A 23,146-nucleotide genomic window follows, 5' to 3' on the forward strand; every position below is an offset into this window, starting at 1 on the left:
TCCATCTTTTATTGGTTGAGTAAGTGCGGTTTTTTTTTCATAAAAAGGAAAAAAAGAAAAAAAAGCAAGTGCAGTTCGATTTGTTATATTTTTGATCTGATACTTAGGTTAAACTTCTATCAAAGACAATATTCCTCTTCCGTACAATAATACATAGATTTCATTTTATTTCTCTATAGTCTTTACCATTCCGAAACCATAACATTTTAGGGCCATTTAATAGAGGAGTTTAAATAATGTTGTTTGGGTGTTTTTGATTTACGTATAGATGAAAAAGTGTGTTAAAATGTGTGTTAGAAAATGTGTGTAATGTTTTTTTCCATTCTCTACATATCTCTTTTCTTCTCTCTCTCACATCTTTGTATGCAAATAATTTCTATTTCTGGAATACAAAGTTGGGCTAATAATTTGGTTTGAACTTTGAAGAAAGCTTTTGAGCTCTCTACTCTCTGCGATGCTGAAATTGGTCTCATGGTCTTTTCTGCGACAGGAAAGCTCTTTGAATGCGCCAGCTCAAGGTTTCAATCTCTCTTCCTCTCTTGCACTTCTTTCTACTTATAGAAAAACCCTTTTTATTTTCTCTTGTTTTTTACTAGAGAAAAACCCTTTTTCTATCTATAGAAAAACATGTCATTGTCCATTCCTCGATCGTTTTGTTCATGCATTCACTATGATTTTATGATTTCTAAGGTGTTCGTGAGAGAGAGTGAGAGACCCAACTGCTCAAAATAAAGATCCTTTACTGAACAAACCAAATAAGTGATTTAAAAAATATTACTATGTAGCATTAAAAAAGAAAAAAATAATTTAAAAAATTGTACTATGTAGCATCAAATCAAGAAATGAAAATGTACTGCAAAATCTTATGGTTTCTGTCTAAAGAAAAGGGAAAGGAAAAAGAAAAAAACAGTTTTTTTTTGGGTAAACCAAATAAACAGTTTTCAATTCTTACCTTGAAGGGTTTAACGAAAATATGTAGCTGCTACTTGTTTTGAAGTTCTATAGGCGGGATATTTCTAAAATTCAGGGAAAAAAAAAAAAAACTCTTCCTTTAAGGAGAGTAATAAAACTCTTAAATAATTGTACTTCTCTTTATTCACACTTTTTCTAAATTGACGGATGCATGAGGTATATATACTGCATGTCCAACCATAACTTTCCTTATGTTTATTATATAACTCCAAAAAAAAACTCTCTATACATTTATCACGTAAACTTGCCTCATTATTTTGTGTATCTATAACTATTCAACTAACTCATTTCATGAATAAAATAGATTTTCATAACATAATTCAAGTTTAACTTTCAACACCTCCATTTAAACTTAATTTTTGATCACCACAAATTAGGCTTGCATCTTGTAGAATGTGTCATAGTTTAGTGGCTTGGTGAAGATATCTGCATCCTAATCATGTGACTTCACAAACTTAAGTAGAATTTCCTTTCTAGCAATACATCCTCAAATAAAATTGTACAGGGCTGGGCCTCTGGTCCCACAGGCCTTAAGCCGAAGCCTCATTGTATGTTATGTGACCTTGTCCCCATTTTTGGACTTTTAGTCTCGATCTAGACATCTCAGGGCCCAATTTGAGCCCAAGAACTGGAATGGGACCACGCTAGCCTGAATACCTCAAGCAAACACCCCCCCCCCCGGGATCACTTCTCACCTGGTCGGTTAGGGGACACCCTGCCCTCAGTTGCCCGGTAGTGCCTTTGAGAACATTGTTGCCGAGTGGGCTTTTGAAGGTGGGAATCAGTTCCAATGCCACACCCACCTTTCCCGACAAAGCATCCACTTTAAAGTGATGGAATTGGTCCTCCATTCGCACTAGTGAGGGGAAGTAATCATGACACCTCCACTTATCCAAGCCTATAAATAGGGGAAGAGAATGAGGAATAGGGGCTTGGCAATTCTGGAAAGAAGAGGGCAACTATTCTAAGAAAGAAGATAGTGATCCTATGAGGTAAAGAGAGGGATTTGTGGAAACAGAAGTGTCCCTGGGCTTCGAGCATAGGACCACCCACAGTAGAAAACCCAAAAGTCCACAAACAAATAGATTGTGAGCATAAGTAGAGATTAAGCCCAATAGCCATATTTTGGGTACACACAATTGGTGCCGTTTGTGGGAATCTCTTACGAAGCTGTGGTTCTTTGGGGCAGGAACCGGAAAATGTCTAGAGGTCAATCGGGGGGTTTTGCTAAAAGTGGCTCAGGGAGGTCTTCTCGGGGCTCCACCTAGTAGGAAAGAAGGTAGAAGGGATGTGAAGATAGGCAATATGAAGAGGCAGGGCAGTCCGACCTTGGAGAAGGGTCATTTCAAACGTATCAGACAATGTCCGATTCCTCAGGGCGTGATCACTTCAACAGAAGGGATGAAGAGCTTGACCAAAGGGACGAGGAACTTGAACATCTTCGTAGGTTGGTGAGGGATTTGGAGTTGCAAGCGACAAGTAGGCGACAGAGAAGGGACCACGGGGAGTGAAGGGAAAGGTCAACTAGTGTCGGGGATCATCATGGAACAGGGTCCCATCAATCCGGTTCTCATTAGCACCGGAATCGCTCACACCCCCCCCCCCGGGATCACTTCTCACCTGGTCGGTTAGGGGACACCCTGCCCTCAGTTGCCCGGTAGTGCCTTTGAGAACATTGTTGCCGAGTGGGCTTTTGAAGGTGGGAATCAGTTCCAATGCCACACCCACCTTTCCCAACAAAGCATCCACTTTAAAGTGATGGAATTGGTCCTCCATTCGCACTAGTGAGGGGAAGTAATCATGACACCTCCACTTATCCAAGCCTATAAATAGGGGAAGAGAATGAGGAATAGGGGCTTGGCAATTCTGGAAAGAAGAGGGCAACTATTCTAAGAAAGAAGATAGTGATCCTATGAGGTAAAGAGAGGGATTTGTGGAAACAGAAGTGTCCCTGGGCTTCGAGCATAGGACCACCCACAGTAGAAAACCCAAAAGTCCACAAACAAATAGATTGTGAGCATAAGTAGAGATTAAGCCCAATAGCCATATTTTGGGTACACACAATTGGTGCCGTTTGTGGGAATCTCTTACGAAGCTGTGGTTCTTTGGGGCAGGAACCGGAAAATGTCTAGAGGTCAATCGGGGGGTTTTGCTAAAAGTGGCTCAGGGAGGTCTTCTCGGGGCTCCACCTAGTAGGAAAGAAGGTAGAAGGGATGTGAAGATAGGCAATATGAAGAGGCAGGGCAGTCCGACCTTGGAGAAGGGTCATTTCAAACGTATCAGACAATGTCCGATTCCTCAGGGCGTGATCACTTCAACAGAAGGGATGAAGAGCTTGACCAAAGGGACGAGGAACTTGAACATCTTCGTAGGTTGGTGAGGGATTTGGAGTTGCAAGCGACAAGTAGGCGACAGAGAAGGGACCACGGGGAGTGAAGGGAAAGGTCAACTAGTGTCGGGGATCATCATGGAACAGGGTCCCATCAATCCGGTTCTCATTAGCACCGGAATCGCTCACGGGAATATGTAAACTGGGATTCAATTTCCCTAGAGGAGAGGTAACCTTGGAATGCAGCCATGGACGCTATGAGCCGCGCATTATGCTTAGCTGCCCAATCACTATTTTCGAGGGACATTGAAAGGGCACCCATGCCGAGCAGATTTACACGACTGCCGTTCAATTCTACGATGTAAAGACGAACCCGATAGACCATGTAAGCCATTATATTCAAATGATGTCTTTGCATACTCATAACAATTCACTGATGTGTAAAGTGTTTCCCTCGAGCCTCAACCCTACCACTTTGAGATAGTTCAATGGATTAAGGAAGGGCTCGATTCAGATTTTTTTTGAATTGATTCAAGAGTTTGGTGTATGGTTTATGACTTGCAGCCGAGTTCTGTAGCCCATGGATGCGTTGTTATCAATGAAAATGGGGGCTGGGGAAACCCTCTACAGCTACGCTAACCGGTACTGGGAATTGTACAATGAGATTGGCAGAGGTAATGAAAAAATTGTGGCAAGTACTTTTTTGATAGGGTTGCCCGAGGATTCCAGACTATGGGAATCATTGACGAGGAGGCCTCACGAGGATATGAGGCAGTTGATGAGACGTATCGAAGAATATAAATGTTTGGAAGATGATCGGTTATAGAGCAAGGGCAAGGCCCTAGTCATAAATCATCCTCGGCATATCGGTTTACAATCCAGGCTCTGGAAGGATTTGAGGATTCAAGAGTCGGGGCCATAAATGGGAGAGGTGAATGTAGCCTTTAAGGAATTGGTGCACAGGATTGTGGATCATATCAAGAATGAACCATATTTTCGGTGGCTGAACAAGATGGGGGGAGACCTGTCTAGGAGGAATCAAAACTTCTATCGTAATTACCATAAAAATAAGGGGCATACCACTGAGTAGTGTAGGGTGTTAAAAGATCATCTAGAATAGTTGGTGAAGGCGGGGTACTTAAAAGAATTTGTGACGAACCCAAGGGGCTAAGAAGCCGAGCAGGGCGCATGGCCATGAGGGAATCCTCCCCCACCCCCATTGGGAGTGATAAAAGTCATCCACGCAACTCTAAGAGGCCCTCAAGTTTCCAGCAGAAGGGGGGTACTAGCTGTGGTACTGGCGGAAAGTTGTACGGGTGATCAACCTGATTAACCCTCTGAGAAGAAGTTAAGGTATGCTTGGGAGCCCATCGCCTTTAATGACAATGATCTAGAGGGCACGATTTAACCACACGATGATGCTTTGGTGGTTACGGCCGAGATAAATGGTTTCATAGCAAAGAAGGGTAATGATAGATCAGGGGAGTGGAGCTGAGGTAATGTATCCTGACCTGTATAGGGGGCTTGGCTTGAAGAAGGAATATTTGTTCAAGTATGATACGTCGCTGATGCGGTTTGATGGCCGAATGGTGATCCCAGAAGGGCAGATCTCACTTCCTATGAATATGGAAGGCAAAGAGGCGATGGTAACATTCATAGTGGTCGCTTTGTTTTCCCCTTATACGGCGATCTTAGAAAGGCCATGGATTCAGACAATGGGGGCAATACCATCCACCATGCATGTGAAGGTCAAATTCTACACGAAGCGGGGCATTGCCATAGTGAGGGGAATCCAGGAAGTGGCCAGGCAGTGCTTGGTAGCTGCAGTTGGCCAGGGAATCAAACAAAAGGAATCAACCGAGGAGGCTTCCTCGTAGCAATTACAGAAACCCCTAGTGGGAGCGGGGGCTAGCTGTGCCGAGGACTTGGTGAGAGTAAAAATATTTCCGAATGATGATAAGAGTTTTCTAATAGGAGCATGTATGGAGAACAAAGAGAGGGTTGAGACACTACTATTCTTAGGAATGGCAATGGGTCGGGTTCGGGCTAGGTTTTTTCATACCTGGACCTGACCCGCGGCTCAAACCAAGCCCATTTATTAAACGGATTTTTTTCTTGGGGCCCAGATCCGCCCCGCCGAGTCCCGCAAGCCCCGTTTAGGGCAACAAAATTTGGGCCTAATCTGCGGCCCAAATCATGGCCCAACAGGGAAAAAAAAAATTTGAAGCCCAAATTCAATTCCACTTCCACTCCCAGCCACTCTAGCATTTTTTGTAGTTACAGAGATACCATAGGAAGAATGCTAATCAACTCCAGTGATAGGTGAAGAAGGTGGATCTATCGGATGGTCAAATTTAAAAGCCAGCCTGAAATTGCAAATGCCATAAAGACTATAATGTGATTCTACTCCTGGATTTCAAAGAAAAAAAAATCATTATAGGAACTAATTAGGGAATAGAAATTACATGAGAAAATTTCCAGAAGGGACAAGTATTAAAAAACAGTATGAAACTTCCTATCATTTTTTCAAAATCATACTAGATTTTGGCTCCATTTAGTGGGGAGAGAAATTTGAAACTACTTCCCAGTTTTCAAATTCTTTCACAAAAGTACAGCCCAGACGAATAAACTTACAGATCTCAGAGGATGGCCCTTGTCGCTAAGAGCACATGGGGGCGACTTCACATTTAAGTAATAACTGCACTCAGGTTGGCCAGGTCATTCTGGATAGTCTTCGAATTGAATCTGCTGCTGCACCTGATGTGAAAAGAGATTGGTTGGGGGTGAGTGAGAGGGAGTGACCGAGTGAGAGTGGGAGAGGAGAAAGTGAGTAGGGGCAGCTGGGCTGAGTGATTGTGTTGTGTGAAATGGGATTAGGGTTTTTTTTTTTTTTTTTTTTACTTATATATACATGGGGGTATTTTAGTATTTTTAACACACATATAAACGGGTCAGGTCGGGTCGGGTCTGGGTTCGGGTCGAGTTTTTGCAAAAACCCAGACCCGACTCAGACCAGCTTCGGGGTTTTTTTTTTTTTTTTTTTAAACCCATACCCTACCCTATAATTTATCAGGTCGGGTAAAATCCGACCCATTAGGGTCGGGCGGGACTAGATATCCGCGGGTCGGATATAAATTGCCATCCCTAGCTATTCCTTATGCAGAATGTGGACGTGTTCACTTGAAGCCTGTATGAGGTGCCTGGGGTGGATCCCTAATTCGTAGTTCACAAGCTCAACTTGGACCCCTTATATCCCCCAAGAAGCAAAAATCGAGGAGATCGGCTAAGGAGCACGTCGAAGTAATTAGGCAAGAAGTTTAGAGATTAAAAAGAGCAAGGGCAATAAAGGAGATTTTTTTCAGAGTGGCTTGCGAATATCGTGGTGGTAAAAAAGAAAAATGGCAAATGAAGGATTTGTGTTGACTTCACTGACCTCAACCGAGCATGTCTGAAGGACCCGTTTCCTATGCCGAAGATTGATTAGCTAGTAGATGCCACATATGGACACCCAAGGATGAGCTTTCTGGATGCTTTTTAGGGTTATCATCAAATCGTCCTAGCTGCCGAGGATCAGGAGAAAACAACATTTATTTCACCTGACGCTAACTATCAAGCCACTGAGTAATCCGAAGGAAGTCCAAGTCCTGACCGGCATGTTAGTTGCCCTTAACCGGTTCATTTCCAAGTCTGCCAATTGTTGCCGACCATTTTATCAACTCTTGAAGAAGTGGAAGGGATTCCAGTGGAATAAGGAGTGTAAAAAGACTTTTCAGGAATTAAAGGAATATTTAATGCGAGCACCTATGTTGACGGCCACAGAGCCCGGGGATGATTTATTCATGTACCTCTCAATGTCGGAACACGCTGTGAGTGCTATGCTCCTGAGAGATCGAGGAGTGCAACAACCTATGTACTATATAAGCAAGACCCTAGTCAACACTGAGACAAGTTACCTACCCTAGAGAAGTTGGTGTTAGCACTAGTGCACATTACGAGGAAGCTGCCGCATTATTTTTAAGCTCACACTGTCTATGTGTTGATCAAGTATCCCTTATAGTCACTGTTGAAGAGATTTGTGGACTGTCGGTGAAAGGCCAAGTTCTTGTTGATTTTGTTGAGGAATTTTTCCTAAGAAAAGAGATGGAGGTAATTTGTCATGTGGACTGTTGCCCGTGGAAGATATTTGTGGATGGTACTTCGAGTGCAATGGGGGGTAGGGGTCGAGATCCTTATCATCACTCCAGAAGGGATAAGGTTGGAACATTCTTTCAAGTTGGAATTTAGGGCCTCCAACAACAAAGCTGAGTATGAAGCCTTACTCGCTGGATTGAGAGTTGTTCTAGATACAACGGCGCAGGAAGTTGTGGTCTACTTGGATTCCAAGTTGGTGCTTAGCCAGGTGCAGAGCANTAAGAAAATGAGGCACAAACCATAAAGCACAACTATAATAGATAAAAAAAAATAGTAACTGGTTAACTTAAGTCACTTGAAGGATACAAAAATGACAAATGAATATGTTCACCTTTTTGTCATCTATATACTACTCAAATGCCTTTAAACACTTCTTTTACTTGAGCAATCATCTAAATAAAAAAAATATAAAAAATTGAGCTGCTTCACAATTAATATCTGAACCCAACAGCCTATAATCAGCTATACTCAACTAAGCTGGACAACAACAGGGCTGGTAACCTACTAGTTTTATGCATTGATAGAACAGACTATCATGCTCCTGTCAAAAGAACCAGAATTTAAAGCTCAACTTCAATTTAGTTAAAGAAAGACACACTGCAGGATTTGTGATGGGCCCAAAAAGTTACAAATCCAATGTCTCAGCAGTCATGAAAAACATCTATTAAAACTAGCTTGGGCACTGATTGCAGTACAAATTTGACCAGAAAGATAGGGGACATTGCAAGGACCATAATTTAGTTGATTAGGATTATAGGATAAAAATATTGTATTAAGAAGTTTGACATACAAGAAATTGTTACATGATATTTAGCAGGAAACCAAAAAATAATTGCCAGATTAAAGTCATGAAAAAGTTACTCAAATTATGAAGTACCTGATACCCATTCCAATCAGAGTTTTGGGGCGGAACTCCTGGCGTAGGTGAAAGCACCACTGGCACAAAGGGAGAGTTTTCATTCATTGCTCTTGGCGGAGACCAGGATGTCACAGATGATTGGGAAGCACCTAATGAAACAGATCCGCCATTACCAAATCCTGAAGAGGGGTCACCTCCTGCCACAGCTGTAGGGTCGGGATGATTAAACTTGCAGTTTGCTCCATACTTGCAGGAGCCAGTACGCATATAGTAGGGGCACTCTTTCTCTCCCTGTGATGAATTATAATGACATTGATAGGGATATTGACTAAAGATAATTTTCAGCTTTTTTTCTTTTAATAAGTTTTGGCCCCAAGGGAAGCGGAAATTCGAACTAGTGACCTCCACTCTAAGTCCTCAGCCGATTGTGCTACCTCTTAGGGCTTATAATAGCTTGAGAGATGATTTAAAATAACATATAAAAGGGATGTACAAAGATTAATCAAGAATTCATAATATAGACAGAAGTAATACCGGTCGGATTGGCAAGCCCAGAAAGTTAAGCTCTAGAAATGTGCTTCCCGTCGTTTTGCCTCTTGTGTGATTGTATCTACAAGCCTTTCCAAACTTACATCCCCCTGACCTCAAGTAATACTGAAACAAGCTCAAGAGAAGAATTATAAGACAACAAAACCTGTTATTAGTACACTATGCAGATAGCACATAGTTAGTCATATCATAAACAAAGAGAGAAAATGTGTGTCTCATACTCTTTCACAAAGGAATAAGTACTTTCCTGAAAACAACACATCAAATTAAAATGTGGCTAAATAGTCACTTAAGATTTATTATCTAACAAAATTATCTTCCATGTAATACATATATATATATATATATTTTTTTTTTTTTGTTAAGTCATCTTCCATGTAATATATAAACAGCTAACTTGAACAACATTGCACATTAAAAGAGATTGTGTGTGGGCTATTAAATGACCCAGACCCATATTCAAACGGATGACAGATCTTCCATACAGAAACTACAATCACAATTTTCCTTCTTCTTTTTCACTTTTAATAAGTAAAGAATATTTATTTCTCAGTATTACAATCCCCATATAATTATCGCTAGGGAAAAAAAACTGCAATTCCACAGGAGACTAAGAGTCCATTTGGCAACCGCTTATTTTGTTGAAACTGAAAACTTTTTGCTGAAAGTATGTAGAAAAAAAAAAAAAAACTAAAAGCTGACTTTTGGAGCAACGGGACCCACTTTAGGAGCAAAAATAAGCTAACTTTTTCTCATATCCCAAACGCAACCTAAAAGAACTTGGAAATTCTCAAGAACTTGGCCTTTAATTATCAATGACCCAGACCCAGACTAAATTATCAATAACCTTTAATTATCAAGAACTTGGAAATTCTCTACCTGTTACTACCTCTAAGCTTTAGATCAAACGGGTGGGTGATGTAGGTATAGATTTTACGTTCAGATTTCTACAAGGGAATGACTTACTATAATTTGATACATATCACAAAGTTACAGATAAACTAATATCCTAATTCTTGACATACATCAGCATCATACAGATAAACTATTATCTTAATTCTTGACATACATCAACAACATTATAACAATCCAAAATCATCAAAATCAAGGATAAACAAATAAAATTCGAAGCAGCCCGATTAGTTTTTCCAAAGTAAAAATTCAAACTGAAGTACCCACCCCTCCCTTGTAGATGCCTTAAGTTTTTACTCACTATGGTAGGACCCTATTGACCTATTGGCAATGCCAAATTAATTGAATCAGTAATATTCTAACTATCTAGGGTCAAATGCAAAGAATCATATATACAATAGTAAAAATCCATCAATGAAGTCTATCTAGGGAATAAAATTAGTACACAAATATTTGAAACAATTTTAAAAATAAGTCATGGAAGATATGACGCATATTAAAAAATTCCTGTTAAAATCAACTCGTAAAGATGTTTGTGAGAACCATAATAACAATAATAAGAACCTTGCATTCCAACTGGCCCGGCCTCTCAGCGAGTTCTTCTTTTTCCTTCACCTTGTCCTTAATAGCCTTCAAATTGATAAAATAAAAAATACCCAAAAACAAAAAATCAGCACTATATAAAAATAGAAAAAGAAAAGTGCCACTTGAAAGTTAAAACCCTAATATACCCACTACCATTAATTTTGACAAATATTCCATCCATTCAAAAAAAAAAGGTCATTCTACAAATTCCCTCCTTTAAATTTCAATAAAGAAGAAAATGCAATCCTATAAAAAAAAAATCAGAAACAAAACTAATTTCCCTCAAAACTAACTCAACCCTAAAAAGCACTATCATACAAAAATCCAACCCACCAGAATCCCCAATATCACAACAACAACAAATTAGCAACCAAAAAATATATCACAACCACCCCCCACTTCCTGTCCACTGCAATACCATTCTCCTCTCAAACATAAATAGAACTCCCCATCGCCAAACCAGTACACAGTCCTCCTCACAAAATGATTGTCATCATCATAACTCAACACACCATCTAACACTTGCCCACAAACAAACACAAAGTTCCACAAATCCACAACACAAATCCACCTTACCCTTTTGCAAAAACAACAATTTAGACAAATAAACACAATCATAGAAATATATACATTCCTGTATGTGTGTGTGTGAAGTATTGCAGAGTGTAGTAAAGTAATGTTATTATTATATAAGATTATAAGTACACATCCTCTCACCAAAAAAAAAAAAAAAAATCATCATCATCATCATCATAACTCAACACACCATTGAACACATCCCCCACAAACACAAAGTTCCACACATTGCTAAAACAACACCATAGACCAATAAACACACATATACACATACATGCCTAAATGGGTCGTACCCAGTGCACAAAGCTCTTGCTTTTTACAGGGTTTGGGAGAGTTCATGGTAGGCAGCCTTATTCTCAATTCGCACACACATATATACATACATAAAAACACATATAGTATCCGCATAGAGTTTTACAACATATACCTGGTTTTTCCTTTTAACAGGATGATTGAACCTGCAATTGGATCCAAACTTACAAGTCCCAGTCTTCAAATAAAATGAGCAATCTTCAGCCTCGGGTCTCACCGGAAACTGGTACTGAAACTTCTTTCCACTACCATTTCTCTCACCCTTCTTCTCCCCCTCATCACCACTACCACTACCACCACTACCACCACCACCACCGCCGCCACTTTCCAGTATCACTTTATCAATCCCAATCACAACCTCATCCTCATTCTCATTCTCATTTCCATAGCTCCATTCACTCCCACCACCCCTCTTCTCTTCTTCCTCTTCCTCTTCTTCATTCAAATCACTCTTCTCTCTCTCCACCTCTTTCAACCCAAAGCTCCCATCTTTCTCCTCCTCCTCCTCATCTTCGCTCTTCTTCTTCGACTCCGGTTCCTCCTTCAAATCCAACCTCTCAAGCTTCTCATTGAGCTCCTGCTCCTCCACTTTTGGATCCGGCAGTGTTTGGTTGTCCAGATCGGGATTAGGGTTAGGGGATTGTGAAGAATCAAACCCTAATTCCAGACCTTTGGTATTGGTATTGGAATTGGGTACTGATATTGATTCAGAAGATCCCATCATACCTCCACATTTCAAAACCCTAATTTAACAAAAAAATTTGGGGAAAAAAGTGAGTGACTGAGAAAAAAAAGGGGGTTTTTTCTTTTTTTTTTTTTTGGTATGAAAAGGTGTTACTTTTGGTGTGTATATAAATGTATACGTTAAGGTACTACAAAGGTCTTTAGGAAAACGTATATGGCTGCTCTCTATTGTTATTACAAATTTACAAATTTTTTTTTTTGGGTTGTGTGTGTGTGTTTTCCCTTTTTTAAAAAGTGTGTGTGTTTGTTGGGGGTTAGTAATTAATTAATTATGGTCTTTTTTTTTTTTTTTTTACTTTTTTCTTTTTTGAGGGGAAGTTATGGTCTTCATAGTCAGATTTTGTTAGCAAAAAGAAATGACAATAAAAAATAAAAATAAAAAAGGTTTCAGATTAGGCTTTTGTCAGATATAGTAAATGATAGAGGATAAGTGGGATTTTAAGTCAAGAATTTAGTTAACGAGTGCTTTTAAGGCATTTGTTAGTGAATTATTTTATAAAAATTTTAATATTACCTTAATGAAATGTATAAAATTGTCAAAAAAAATTAATTTTTCTTTTCTTTTTTAATAAAAAAATTCTAAAAAAATTCTTAAACTAATGTCTTTATAAGTTATTATAATGTTAGTTAACTTTTTCCTTAATTTAATAATCATTGAATATGAATTTAATTTAATGGAAAAGAAAGAAAGTAATGTTATTGGCACAAACTATTTTTACAATCAGTTAATATGTTCAGCTTTTATTAGTTTTCATCTAGGCTTACCATTAACATTATTTTTTTATTTATCAATAATCATTCACCATATTAACAATTTGTAAATTTTTTTTTTGTAACAAAGTTTATATCTTTATCGTTACTCAAAGAAGAATGTGTTCAATTTTTGAGGCGTTTTTAAGTGGTGAAATAAGAGTTTTCTGTTGGCCAATTAGAGTTCATGGTTTTTTTCTTCTTTAGAAAGAGAGTTGATGGTTTTGATTTGAAACATTAGATGCAAATATGAAATCATTAAAACTTGTGGCAATAAATTTAAAATTTTGATAATAATAACTTTGGAGGGTTAGGCATTAAAAACTGAAGATAATGTAACAACAACAACCTGCGGATTGCAACGTTATTCCATGTGTGAGGTGTCATAGTCTCTGAGTGTAAAATGAGGCCCACCTCAGGCTCTCATCAAATGCCGCTCCACTTTCTCTAGCTTTATTGAAAAAATTGCTGTCTTTAGCCTTTGATGTATAAATTTGGCCTTCTTTAATGTTCAAATTCTTCTAAACCGTTAGCTCTTCGTGGACTGGTGGATTGATTTGCTTTTTGCCAAGTCTATTTGCTGTTAACCTATGTACGCTTAAATGTGAGGCCAAATAATAAATAAATAAATAAAGAGCACTGATTATTCATCCTGATGTATACGGAGTATGCGTTGTGTCATTTGAATTACATCCTGATGTATACGGAGTATGCATTGTGTCATTTGAATTCGTGTTCTTAAAATATAAGGCCTATTTGTTACCATTGTTTAAACAACAATTTTCAATGTTTAAACAACATCATATGTATTTTCAGACATGTATTTCCAAAATATACAAACGTTACTAGAAATCTCTTACTAAACAAATCCATAATTACACCATTTCAAAATTATAACTGAAATTCTATTTTCAAAACAAGATTCCCAAGGCCGTGTATGAATGTATGCAACTAGCTGTGTGCAACAAAAGTTAACTAAATAAATTAGATTTTTTAAGGAAGTTTACTTGTAGCTTATGACAAAGTTTTGATTAATAGTCCTGATATGGATTATAAAAAAGTTAATTGATGATTGATTCAAGCATATATTTAAAAAATAAATAAATAAAAATGTCATCACTATACAAACATTATCGAGAACCTAACAAAGAATAACAATAAGGAATATGCATATAAGTCATGTAATATGTCGAGGGCCTAAGAAACTAGTTGCAGTACTTGAACATTCATGGAAGCACAAACTATGCAACATATAGACGAGAACTGTTGTGCCATTTGGTTCACAAACAACTGTCATACTCACCAATGGTTGTGCATGGCAATGCTCAACCAGCCAGCAACGTACTTGAACATCTGAGATATCATGTAAGTTTACCCCTCCATGTTTCTATACTTGAGCCTGGTACCAAGTCTGTGTTGGTGGTAAGGTGAATAAATGAAAACATAAAATCAGACCATTAGAATTAGTTCTATTTTTCAACACATTGATTATGTAGTTATGGTTACCAGGGTTAGAATGTGACAGACATTGACTGGAGAAGAATGTTGAGCATCCAAGCAATTGCTCTGGTTGCAGCAAATAACTGGGTCCAATGAAGACCCCAGGCAAACAGAATTGTTACAGTTGCTCTGAATGGCAATTACAGGGAAATCCTAACCCTATCTTTAAACCTATCCCTAACCCTGTCAATTGAACAACATATTTGCTAGCAATGGTAAATTACATCCCTGTTCCATTGAATTACTACCTTCCCTTCTTTGCTGAATGACCTGTCTTCCGCTTGTGACGACTGAAATCTGACACAAATCGGAATGTCTGCCCACAGCCTGGCTCACCACACACATAAGGACGAGCACCTGTGTGAACCCTAATATGTTCAGTTCGAGCCCATGCCCACTTGAATGTCATCTTGCAGCCCTTCCAAGGACACCTAAGAGGCCGTTCATCCAAGTGTACTCGACGATGCTGCACCAGATATTTATGGGAGAAGAACTTCTTTCCACAGCCCTTGACTGGACAGACATTTCTCTTATGCAAGACAAGCTCATGTTTTGAGCCAAAACTCATGGAACACCCCTCAATGTCACACAGGAATTCTACTTCCCCATCCCCTATTTTTGGATCATTGTGTCCAGCTGGAGCCTTCACAGCTGAAGCATTCTTTCTAACTTTTATCCTGCTAGCTTGCTTCTTTGCTTTTGGTTTAGCTTCAGACTCTTTCACGGTCTTTTTGGTTCTTTTCCTGAGGCGTGTGCTTGGTCCACCTTCTTGGTCCTCTTCAACTAATAAGCCAATATGACTAGAATTCCGTTCACTCTGATTATTTCGAAGTCGAGGAGTCTGTTGTTTCATTAGCTGAGGACTCTCTTTTTTGATTGGCCGATGGGTCACCTGTTTTGTAGACCAAGAGGTCCCTTTTTTCACACGGCGGGGGGGCCCTTTCTTCATAGGCTGACTGATTTCTACTCTCATTGGCTTGTTTCGAAGAATCCTCCTATGCTGCTGATGAGAATCATCGTCCAGTGGAACATCCGAAACTGCATCTTCTCTCTCAATGCTTGTGGCTTGCTTGATATTAGGAAGCCTCCTGTGCTGCTTGTGTGAATTAACCCCAAGTGAATCATCCAAAACTGCATCTTCTCTCTCGATACATTTGGCTTGATTCCTTCTATTATACCTCTTGATCTGCTGATGAGAATTACCCTCAAGAGAATCATCAGAAAATGCTTCTCTCCCAATCTTGCTTTTAACAATCCTCCTATTATGCTGATGAAAATTATGCCCTAGTGAACTATCTGAGACTGCATCTTCTTTGTCAAAACATTTTGATTGCTTGCCCCTATGAATCCTCCTATGCTGCTGATGAGAATCATCCATCAGTGAATCATCAGAAACTGCATCTTCTCTCTCATCAAAAAAGGCTTCCTTGCTTTTAGAGGTCCTTTGCAGCTCATGAGAATAATTATCCAATGAATCATCTGAAACTGCTTCATCTCTCTCTACAGATTTGGCCAGCTTGCCTCTAGGGGTCCTACCCTGCTGATGAGAATTATCTTCCACTGAATAATCAAAAAATGCATCTCCTCTATCAATAAATTTAGCCTTTTTGGCAGACCCACTTTCTACTGTCATCTTTCTCTTCCTACCATATTTTCTGGCAACCATGGTGGTTTCACTTTTATGGGTACTTTCTGATTTTATCTCAAATTTCTCATCTGGCATTGTCCAAGTTTGGAAGCTCATGTCTTCTTCTTCTTCATCATCAGAATCCCCTTTGGCCAAGAAGGGATGAACCTGATGTGACATCCAGACTTTCCCACACCATTTCCCTGCCACCACTTTTCTCTGTCTGCCAGATCTCCTCCTATAGACTTTAGCTTTTTTGGGAGAGCTAGCCGGAGAACAACGGCCAAATGCATTATATATAACAGAATTGTAAGGCATCTGCTTACTATAAAGAGGAGAGCGGCTGAGGTTGGCACTATAAAAGAGATTGATACCCAGCTTTACAGCCCAATCTCCATTCCCAGGAATTGCTTCCTGACTATCCAGAGCTGACCGGATCCTATCCTCGTCCTCTTTGGTGGCATCCCTGAATGTGATATTGTTCCAGGGATAATCAATTCCCATTTCTTCTGCCAGCGACTTTGCATCATCCACTATCTTGGGATAGTCTGCAGGTGATATTACAAATAAATGTGGATGATTAGAGGACAGATGATAATTAAGATCTATACATGGGAAAAACTACAAACAATAATCTTTTCAAAGATGCAAGACATCTAGATAATAAACCATTTCATTGAAAGTAGCAAATAAATTCCACCAATGAAGCTTAAAATGCCAGTTCACAGAAGATGACATAAAATCATGAAATATGTAAATTTTACCACATGGTAAAAGACTCTTGACTATGCAAATTAGGTTACTATATCATTACAGATATCCTTTCAATCTGAGAACATCTTGCCACTTGGATAAAACAAAAGTCAGCAGATCACTGCGTGAAATTATATAGTTCACCATACTAAAACTTCTCAGACTCCCTATATTCTTACTTGATCTCAAGCCCTCAACCCCATAATAAAACTAATCTTTCATCTCTCTCTCCCTCCTGTATCTTTGGCCTTCTTCTTTTTTTAATATAAGTTTCACAGCTTTGGCTTTTCAATGAAACTAATGGGGAAAATGTCCATGTTGTAAATGAAGGATTGTTAGAGCATGCACCTGGATGACAAAGGAGCAATATATGCACTCCTCCTATTCGACGAAGTTGCTTTTCTACTTCTTTGGCATGCTCGAGACAGAAGACATGCATTCTAGAAGAGTCTTCATCAGATCTGGGAGCAAATGGCATATTTTTATTCTCTCTCGGTACATTTTCCTTGCCAAACTTTGTTTGATCAACATCATGGACATCCAGAGAACAATCAGAAGAAACATGTGATACTGTAATTGGATCACTAAATGTATCCATCAATCCATCTGATCTTCTGGAAGCAGGATCATCTGTTCTAAACTCAGCAGAGCAGTCAGAAGTTTGATTACTTCCATCCTCAACACCATGTCTTGATAAAGAGGGACTGCGAACCCCAGTTGCACCTTGGGGGCAGTCCTGCATAGAGGGCAAACCAGAATTATCACACTGGTATATACTTTCTGACGAACTATTTGTCAACTTTTTTTGCTCTGCACATGCAGGAAAATCTGGTTCACCCTGATCATCCTCAGAGTCAGACGAATTTCCATAAGTCATAGCTAATAGGCCAAGAGCGGACGGCTCTCTCTGTGTCTCAGTATTTGAAACCACTTCATACCTTTGATCTTCCATCTGACGTTGGCCATCATGAGATTGAACAGGGACATCAAACAAACCATCCGGGATACTTTTCTCCTTCCATCCTGCACGCACAAGCAAAAATACATAAATCTACCAAATACAACCTTCTTTGAGGCAATCTAAAACAACATAATTCCACTTTAAGAGACTCTATTAAAACAGACCAATTTATGAAAATAGAAAGCCTGCGCAAAATACAATGTCAGAATTATATGCAGGCTAAAGGTAAAACTTAGCCGATAATTGTATTTCATTACGTGAGCTTTGGCCCCAAGAGGAGGGGAAAAGGAGATTCAAACCAGTAATCACTACTTCATGAGTTATGGTCCCCATCAGATTGTGTTACCCCTTGGGGTTAGCCACTAGGATAATTGTGCTGAACATTAGATATGAATAATATGATTATAACAAAGAATCCCTGCAACATAATAAGTAGTTGTGCTCAAAGTAAGAATATACTTTCATTAAAACTAGGTAAATGAAAAGTTAGTTGTTTCAGTAACTGTTACACAGCCCAGGGGAAAAACTTTAATTACAATAAGCAATATCAGGTGCTTTGTCTACACTAATCCTTTTATATGAGAGATTTGAATTCCTTTAACATGTCTTCCCAACTTCTATTAGTTCAAAGGAGAAATTTGGATTAGAGCAGTTTCAAATCACAGATCTACTACAGAAAATGCAAGGAAGGAAAGGTGGATAACTGCTACAATCAACAGAGGAATAAACATTAAGCATTACCAAACAAAAAAGTAACCCACCAAACCCCCCCCCCCCCAAAAAAAAAAAAGTGGAAAAAAGAAGAAAGATTTAGGAGTGGCATTGATGTTTTTAGGAGAGAAGCAGCAATTATCAAAATAAACTAAAAAAAAAAAAAAATTAAGGTCCATGCACCTAGAAGTGAGTATAATAGGCTGGCTATAACCACACTGATAAATAAAATAAAATAATGAAGGAACTAAAACCCTGGACATCTCACCAGAAAGGCACATGATGGACATAGATGTCATGTCTAGTACACAATTAAGTGTAGCAAATGACAGAAAACAAAGCAGATTTGTACTTGACCACAATGAAAGCTCGTATAATGATGGCTGGTTTGCAAAGTATGTTTTACTAGTAAAAACTACCTGGATGAGTATTCTGATCAGAAGTAATTGCATCTCCATTAGCAATAGCGAACCCATTACCAGTTATTCCAGAACCAACAGTCCAATCATTAAGGAAGCTACAATCAGCGGTCATAAGGTATCTAGAAGCTGCATCTCTTGGTTGAACGATAGCAACGCAAGCAAAGCTTAGAATTCCACATGTGACGCATGAAAAGAGTCTTTGATCTGACAACCCATCACCTTGAGCTGTACTTCCTCTTTCACTGTCTGTATTCAGTGTCTTAGAATTCGAGGAGCATATATTATCAAACCTCTCATAAAAAGAGCCAAACTTTCCTTTCACTGGAAGAAAATTTTTAACTTGCCCAATTCCCGGGTTCGCTTCCTTAGAACTGCATAAACCAGGGGTCAGTGTGGGGTTTACTCTTAACTGGGATCCAACACGTAATTTAGAACAAACAGATATGTCCGAAGAACTTCGTGGAAGAAGTACAATGGAAGATCCTTTTCCAAGAATGTGAAGCAGTTCATTGTTCTGTACTACGTTCTGCGCAAATAGCTCTTTAACCACTGTTTCTCCTTCTCCCTTTTTCTTATCTTTTAGGCGTGAACTTCTTGGTCCAGCATTGTTGCCCATAGGCATTCTGCATGGAGAAAATAGAAAATTAAGGGGGCCTATAAACCCAACAATTATCTCTATTCATTCAGTTCTTCTAACATTTCTAGTACCAACTAATTCATTTTGGAAATTTACTTTTTAATCTATTGTGCTTCTGACATCTTATAACACAATTTTGGAAGACTTTGTGGCACATTGGCAATTTCTCACTGGGATTTATATCTCTTGAATTTCACAGAGAAATAATAGAACAAAGACAAGAACAACCCAAAAATACCAAACACATGAAGCAATGAAAATCAGAAAGCAAAGCAGTTATAAATATTAACAAATGAAAAAAATTTAAACATGAAACAAGCAATGCATTTTACTAGAACGTTTCCACAGTGTAGTCAATGAAGACTTCAAATTCAGTTAATATCAGCAATAAGATACATATAAAGTAAATTTATTGATCAGATTGAGAATGAAGAATGCATTGGGAAAGCCTTCAGCAAGGTACAGGAAGAATGAAACAGCTAGTATTATAGTGAGAAACAAACGTAAAATGGTAATGAAACAAACCTTGAATGTAATGCCAGTGCAAGATCATAAAGTAACTGGAAATGAGACACCATGGGAGGATAATTGATAGAAGCTCTTCGAATAGCAGCATCTTTAGCAACCCTCAACCATTCAGGAGTGGCAATATTAGCTGCCTCCCACAATTAAACCCTAAATGTTCAAAATCAAAGGGATGAAATAGGTATTCTCATTTAATAACAGCAACAAGAGTCACCATTACAATTCCAACCTCAAACTACATATTAAAACTGAAAGGTTTCTCACCATGACTGAACCCTGTATGATAGGCTCTTGGGAAAGTGACAACAAATTCCCCAGCATTTTGCACTAACCTGATTTGAAGCAATTGATAGAGTAAGAGACACAGATATGAATTCATGCCATACCTAAGATAATGAATGCATATCACAAGCAGCTATAATCAAGGATGCTGTAATGGATTGCAAAGAATATTTTCAGTGTGCAATCAATGTGATTTTATTCTCTTTCAACCAATATTTCAACTTCTACCGTTTATCAGGTTGAAATTGCATGTTAGAGGAATCAGAGCAAAAGTTAATCCTAAGCTAATAACATCATTAGTTATTCAAGCCATTAAACGTGATTCATGCTTTGAATTTCATCTTAGAATGTCCATAGAAGGCCAAAACAGAACATTGAGAAGCAGAACAGGGACACAAATCACAAGCTCACCTGCAACACGGAACCCCTGCACTGATAATACTTCAGGTGACATCACTGTGGTCTTCTCCCCAGAGTTGCAAAAGTAACTGACCAAAGATAAATGAAAAATATGCTTAGTAGATTACAATGCATAGAGAAACAGACAAAGACTGGAATTTCACACACACACACACACACACACACACACACACACACACACACACACACACTCACATTAGAAACAAGTTAGGTTAATAGCTTAAAGGACAAAACAACTGTTATCAGAACAAGTTAGCTTCGAAGGTTCGAGAATCATCAAATTAACTATAATCCTTTGAATTTGTCGAAACAAGATAGTTTAATTGCTTAACTCCTTTAACCAATCTAAATAACTCGACCCCACAAGAACAGAGTAATCTCTTTGTCAATCCATATCATTTCTAAAACAGTTCTTCATCAGTTATAAACAACCAAATGCACCAATCTCCAACAAAATTACAAACACAAACACACATTATAAACTTAAAAAACAGGGGAACCCCAAATAAGCATGACTCATCAAAAAAACTCACCAAGAGGATTGATCTCTCCACCATATCCATGAACTCTAACCACCTCCTCGAACGCGACGGCAGCCTCTCTGGGCACGCCATACCACGTCTTCCCGGCACCCATGTGCAAGTAATTCAAGCTATGCAAATCATGATCCTCCACATGCCAAGCAAACCAGCTAAACATCATAGCCACGTACACCATCGGCGAAGTAACCCCTGGAATCTCCTCCTTCATGAACTTCAACAACGACCCATTAGCCCTCGACACCCCTCTCATATTCCAAGCAGTCTCTCCCAAGCTCACACCCTCACTGCTACTACTAATCTTGCTCTTCTTCGCGTTCAATGGCACGAAAGCCGAGCCGGGCATGTCGTTAGCGTACTCAACCCTGAAAGGCTTGTCCACGGTGGCTTTCCAGTAAAGGGTCTCGATTTCCAGAGCCGAAAGCGGCGTCGTTTTCTTCCCATTCCCATTTCCACCACCGCTACCGCCACCACATTTCTTCAAATACGCTTTCTCAAACGCTTTCGCTTTGGCCTCGAATTCCTGAAACGTGTACCACTCGCCGCTCTGCCAAACGGGCCTCTGCACGGGTCGGGGCTTCCTCGGGCAGAACCCGATCTGCTGCTGCCGGGTCGTGAATGTGGGGGCGGATTTCGGGTCGGAATCGGGGTTTCGGGCCAATAGAGACCGGTTCAAGTTCGAAATCGCGGTCTTCTTTGGCGATGGAGGCACTGGAGGGACGATTTTGCAGATTCCATACTTGGAAGCCTCTTTCTCGATCTTGAAAATGTAGGAAATCGGATCTTGGAACTCGGACAGTGTGGGGTGGTACTCTGGGGCTAAAGGTAGGGTTTTTAGCCATGAAAGTACAACCTCTTGAGCTGCTTCTGAAGCTGCCATTAACAAAGAAAAACACACAAAAAAAAAGAGCTCAAATTTTGTTTTTTCTGGGTATTACAAAAGATTTTTCATTTTTGGGTTTTTGAGAGAAGAAGAAGAAGAAGAGGCTATTGAGATTCTTTGTGCTTCATTTTTTGGAGCTCTGAATATAAAAAAAAGGGAAAAAGGAATTTGCTCTGTTTTTATTTTAATGTGACAGAGGAGAGAAAGAGAGAAATGGTGAAAAAACATTTGAGGGGCAGAGTAGGAGTGTGAGTAGACATGTAACATGTGAGTGGGGTTTTATTCTGGGTTTGGAGGCTCTCTCTCAATTTGACTGTCTTTTCTCATCAATTTACTTTTGCTGCCATTTTTAGAAAAATAGAAATAAAGAAAAAAAAAGTAAATAATTTTTTTAATAGCTTTTCTTTATACTTTTTAGAAAAAAATGATATCAAAATTTTTTTAAAATAATTTATTAATCATTGTACTATAGATACACATTGACATGACTCAATTATCATTAAATGAATGACAAAATTTTCACCATTATCAAGAAAGTCAATTATTAATGGTAGATAATATAATGGTATTATTGGTGCGTCCATACGTGAACCAATTAAAATCTGTCAAATCAATCCTTGTTAATTTTTGTAACCGATTATTTTAGATTACCATATATGTTAGGGTGAAAATCTTAAAATTGAGTTGATAATATTGAAAAACAATAAAAATAACTCATAAGAAAAATATCTAAGTATGCTTGGTGCACGTTTAGCGGTGGTTCAAAAAGTTTTACTTTTTGTTTTTTGTCATAATTCTTTTTGTAAATAATTTAACCTTTTGCTTTTTTGAAATACACTAATATTTAAATTTTTGTAACATATTTAATATAAAAATTACTAAAAAAATAATTTCTTTTAATAAATATTATGTAAATAAATTATCGAAAATAAGAAATTTCCAAACATACATTTTATATATATATATATATATCATAAAATCTAAATGTATATCATTGTTTTGTGATTATTATTATTATTTAGAAGTATGATTTTTTGGTAGCAATATATATGAGATTTTAGCTAAATCGAAGCCATAGGTTTATATGGATTTTGGGAAAGAATAGGG

The 23,146-nt window shown here is 38.6% G+C and overlaps 2 protein-coding genes across 2 annotated transcripts; both read right to left on the reverse strand.

The window, feature by feature from the left end:
* Positions 1-8,276: 8,276 nt before the first annotated feature.
* LOC112030923 (zinc finger CCCH domain-containing protein 43) lies at positions 8,277-12,136 on the reverse strand. The gene is made up of 4 exons (XM_065780255.1): positions 11,401-12,136; positions 10,377-10,442; positions 8,886-9,005; positions 8,277-8,642 (listed from the first exon to the last, which is right to left on the reverse strand). Exons 1-4 carry the CDS (start codon positions 12,007-12,009, stop codon positions 8,292-8,294), a joined length of 1,146 nt encoding a protein of 381 aa, XP_065636327.1. The 5' UTR covers positions 12,010-12,136; the 3' UTR covers positions 8,277-8,291.
* A 2,075-nt stretch (positions 12,137-14,211) lies between these two features.
* Positions 14,212-22,290, reverse strand: LOC112029048 (lysine-specific demethylase REF6). Its single transcript, XM_024062062.2, is given in 10 exon segments — positions 14,212-16,454; positions 17,008-17,682; positions 18,751-19,376; positions 19,916-20,051; positions 20,054-20,065; positions 20,180-20,247; positions 20,609-20,636; positions 20,639-20,671; positions 20,674-20,685; positions 21,151-22,290. Coding segments are annotated over 10 exon segments (4,407 nt in total). The 5' UTR covers positions 22,037-22,290; the 3' UTR covers positions 14,212-14,523.
* Between the last annotated feature and the right edge of the window lie 856 nt (positions 22,291-23,146).

Source organism: Quercus suber, unplaced genomic scaffold (genome assembly GCF_002906115.3).
Source record: "Quercus suber isolate HL8 unplaced genomic scaffold, Cork oak 2.0 scaffold_229, whole genome shotgun sequence".
Lineage (NCBI taxonomy): Eukaryota > Viridiplantae > Streptophyta > Magnoliopsida > Fagales > Fagaceae > Quercus > Quercus suber.

Bases quoted from the DNA above. Each gene is read 5' to 3' on its own strand.
- LOC112030923 (XM_065780255.1), bottom strand. From the start codon at position 12,009: ATGATGGGATCTTCTGAATCAATATCAGTACCCAATTCCAATACCAAT. The intron at 10,443-11,400 runs GTATATGTTGTA...ATCAATTTGAAG, and splicing joins CTGTTAAAAGGAAAAACCAG to GCTATTAAGGACAAGGTGAA. The intron at 8,643-8,885 runs GTATTACTTCTG...AATTCATCACAG, and splicing joins TGGGCTTGCCAATCCGACCG to GGAGAGAAAGAGTGCCCCTA.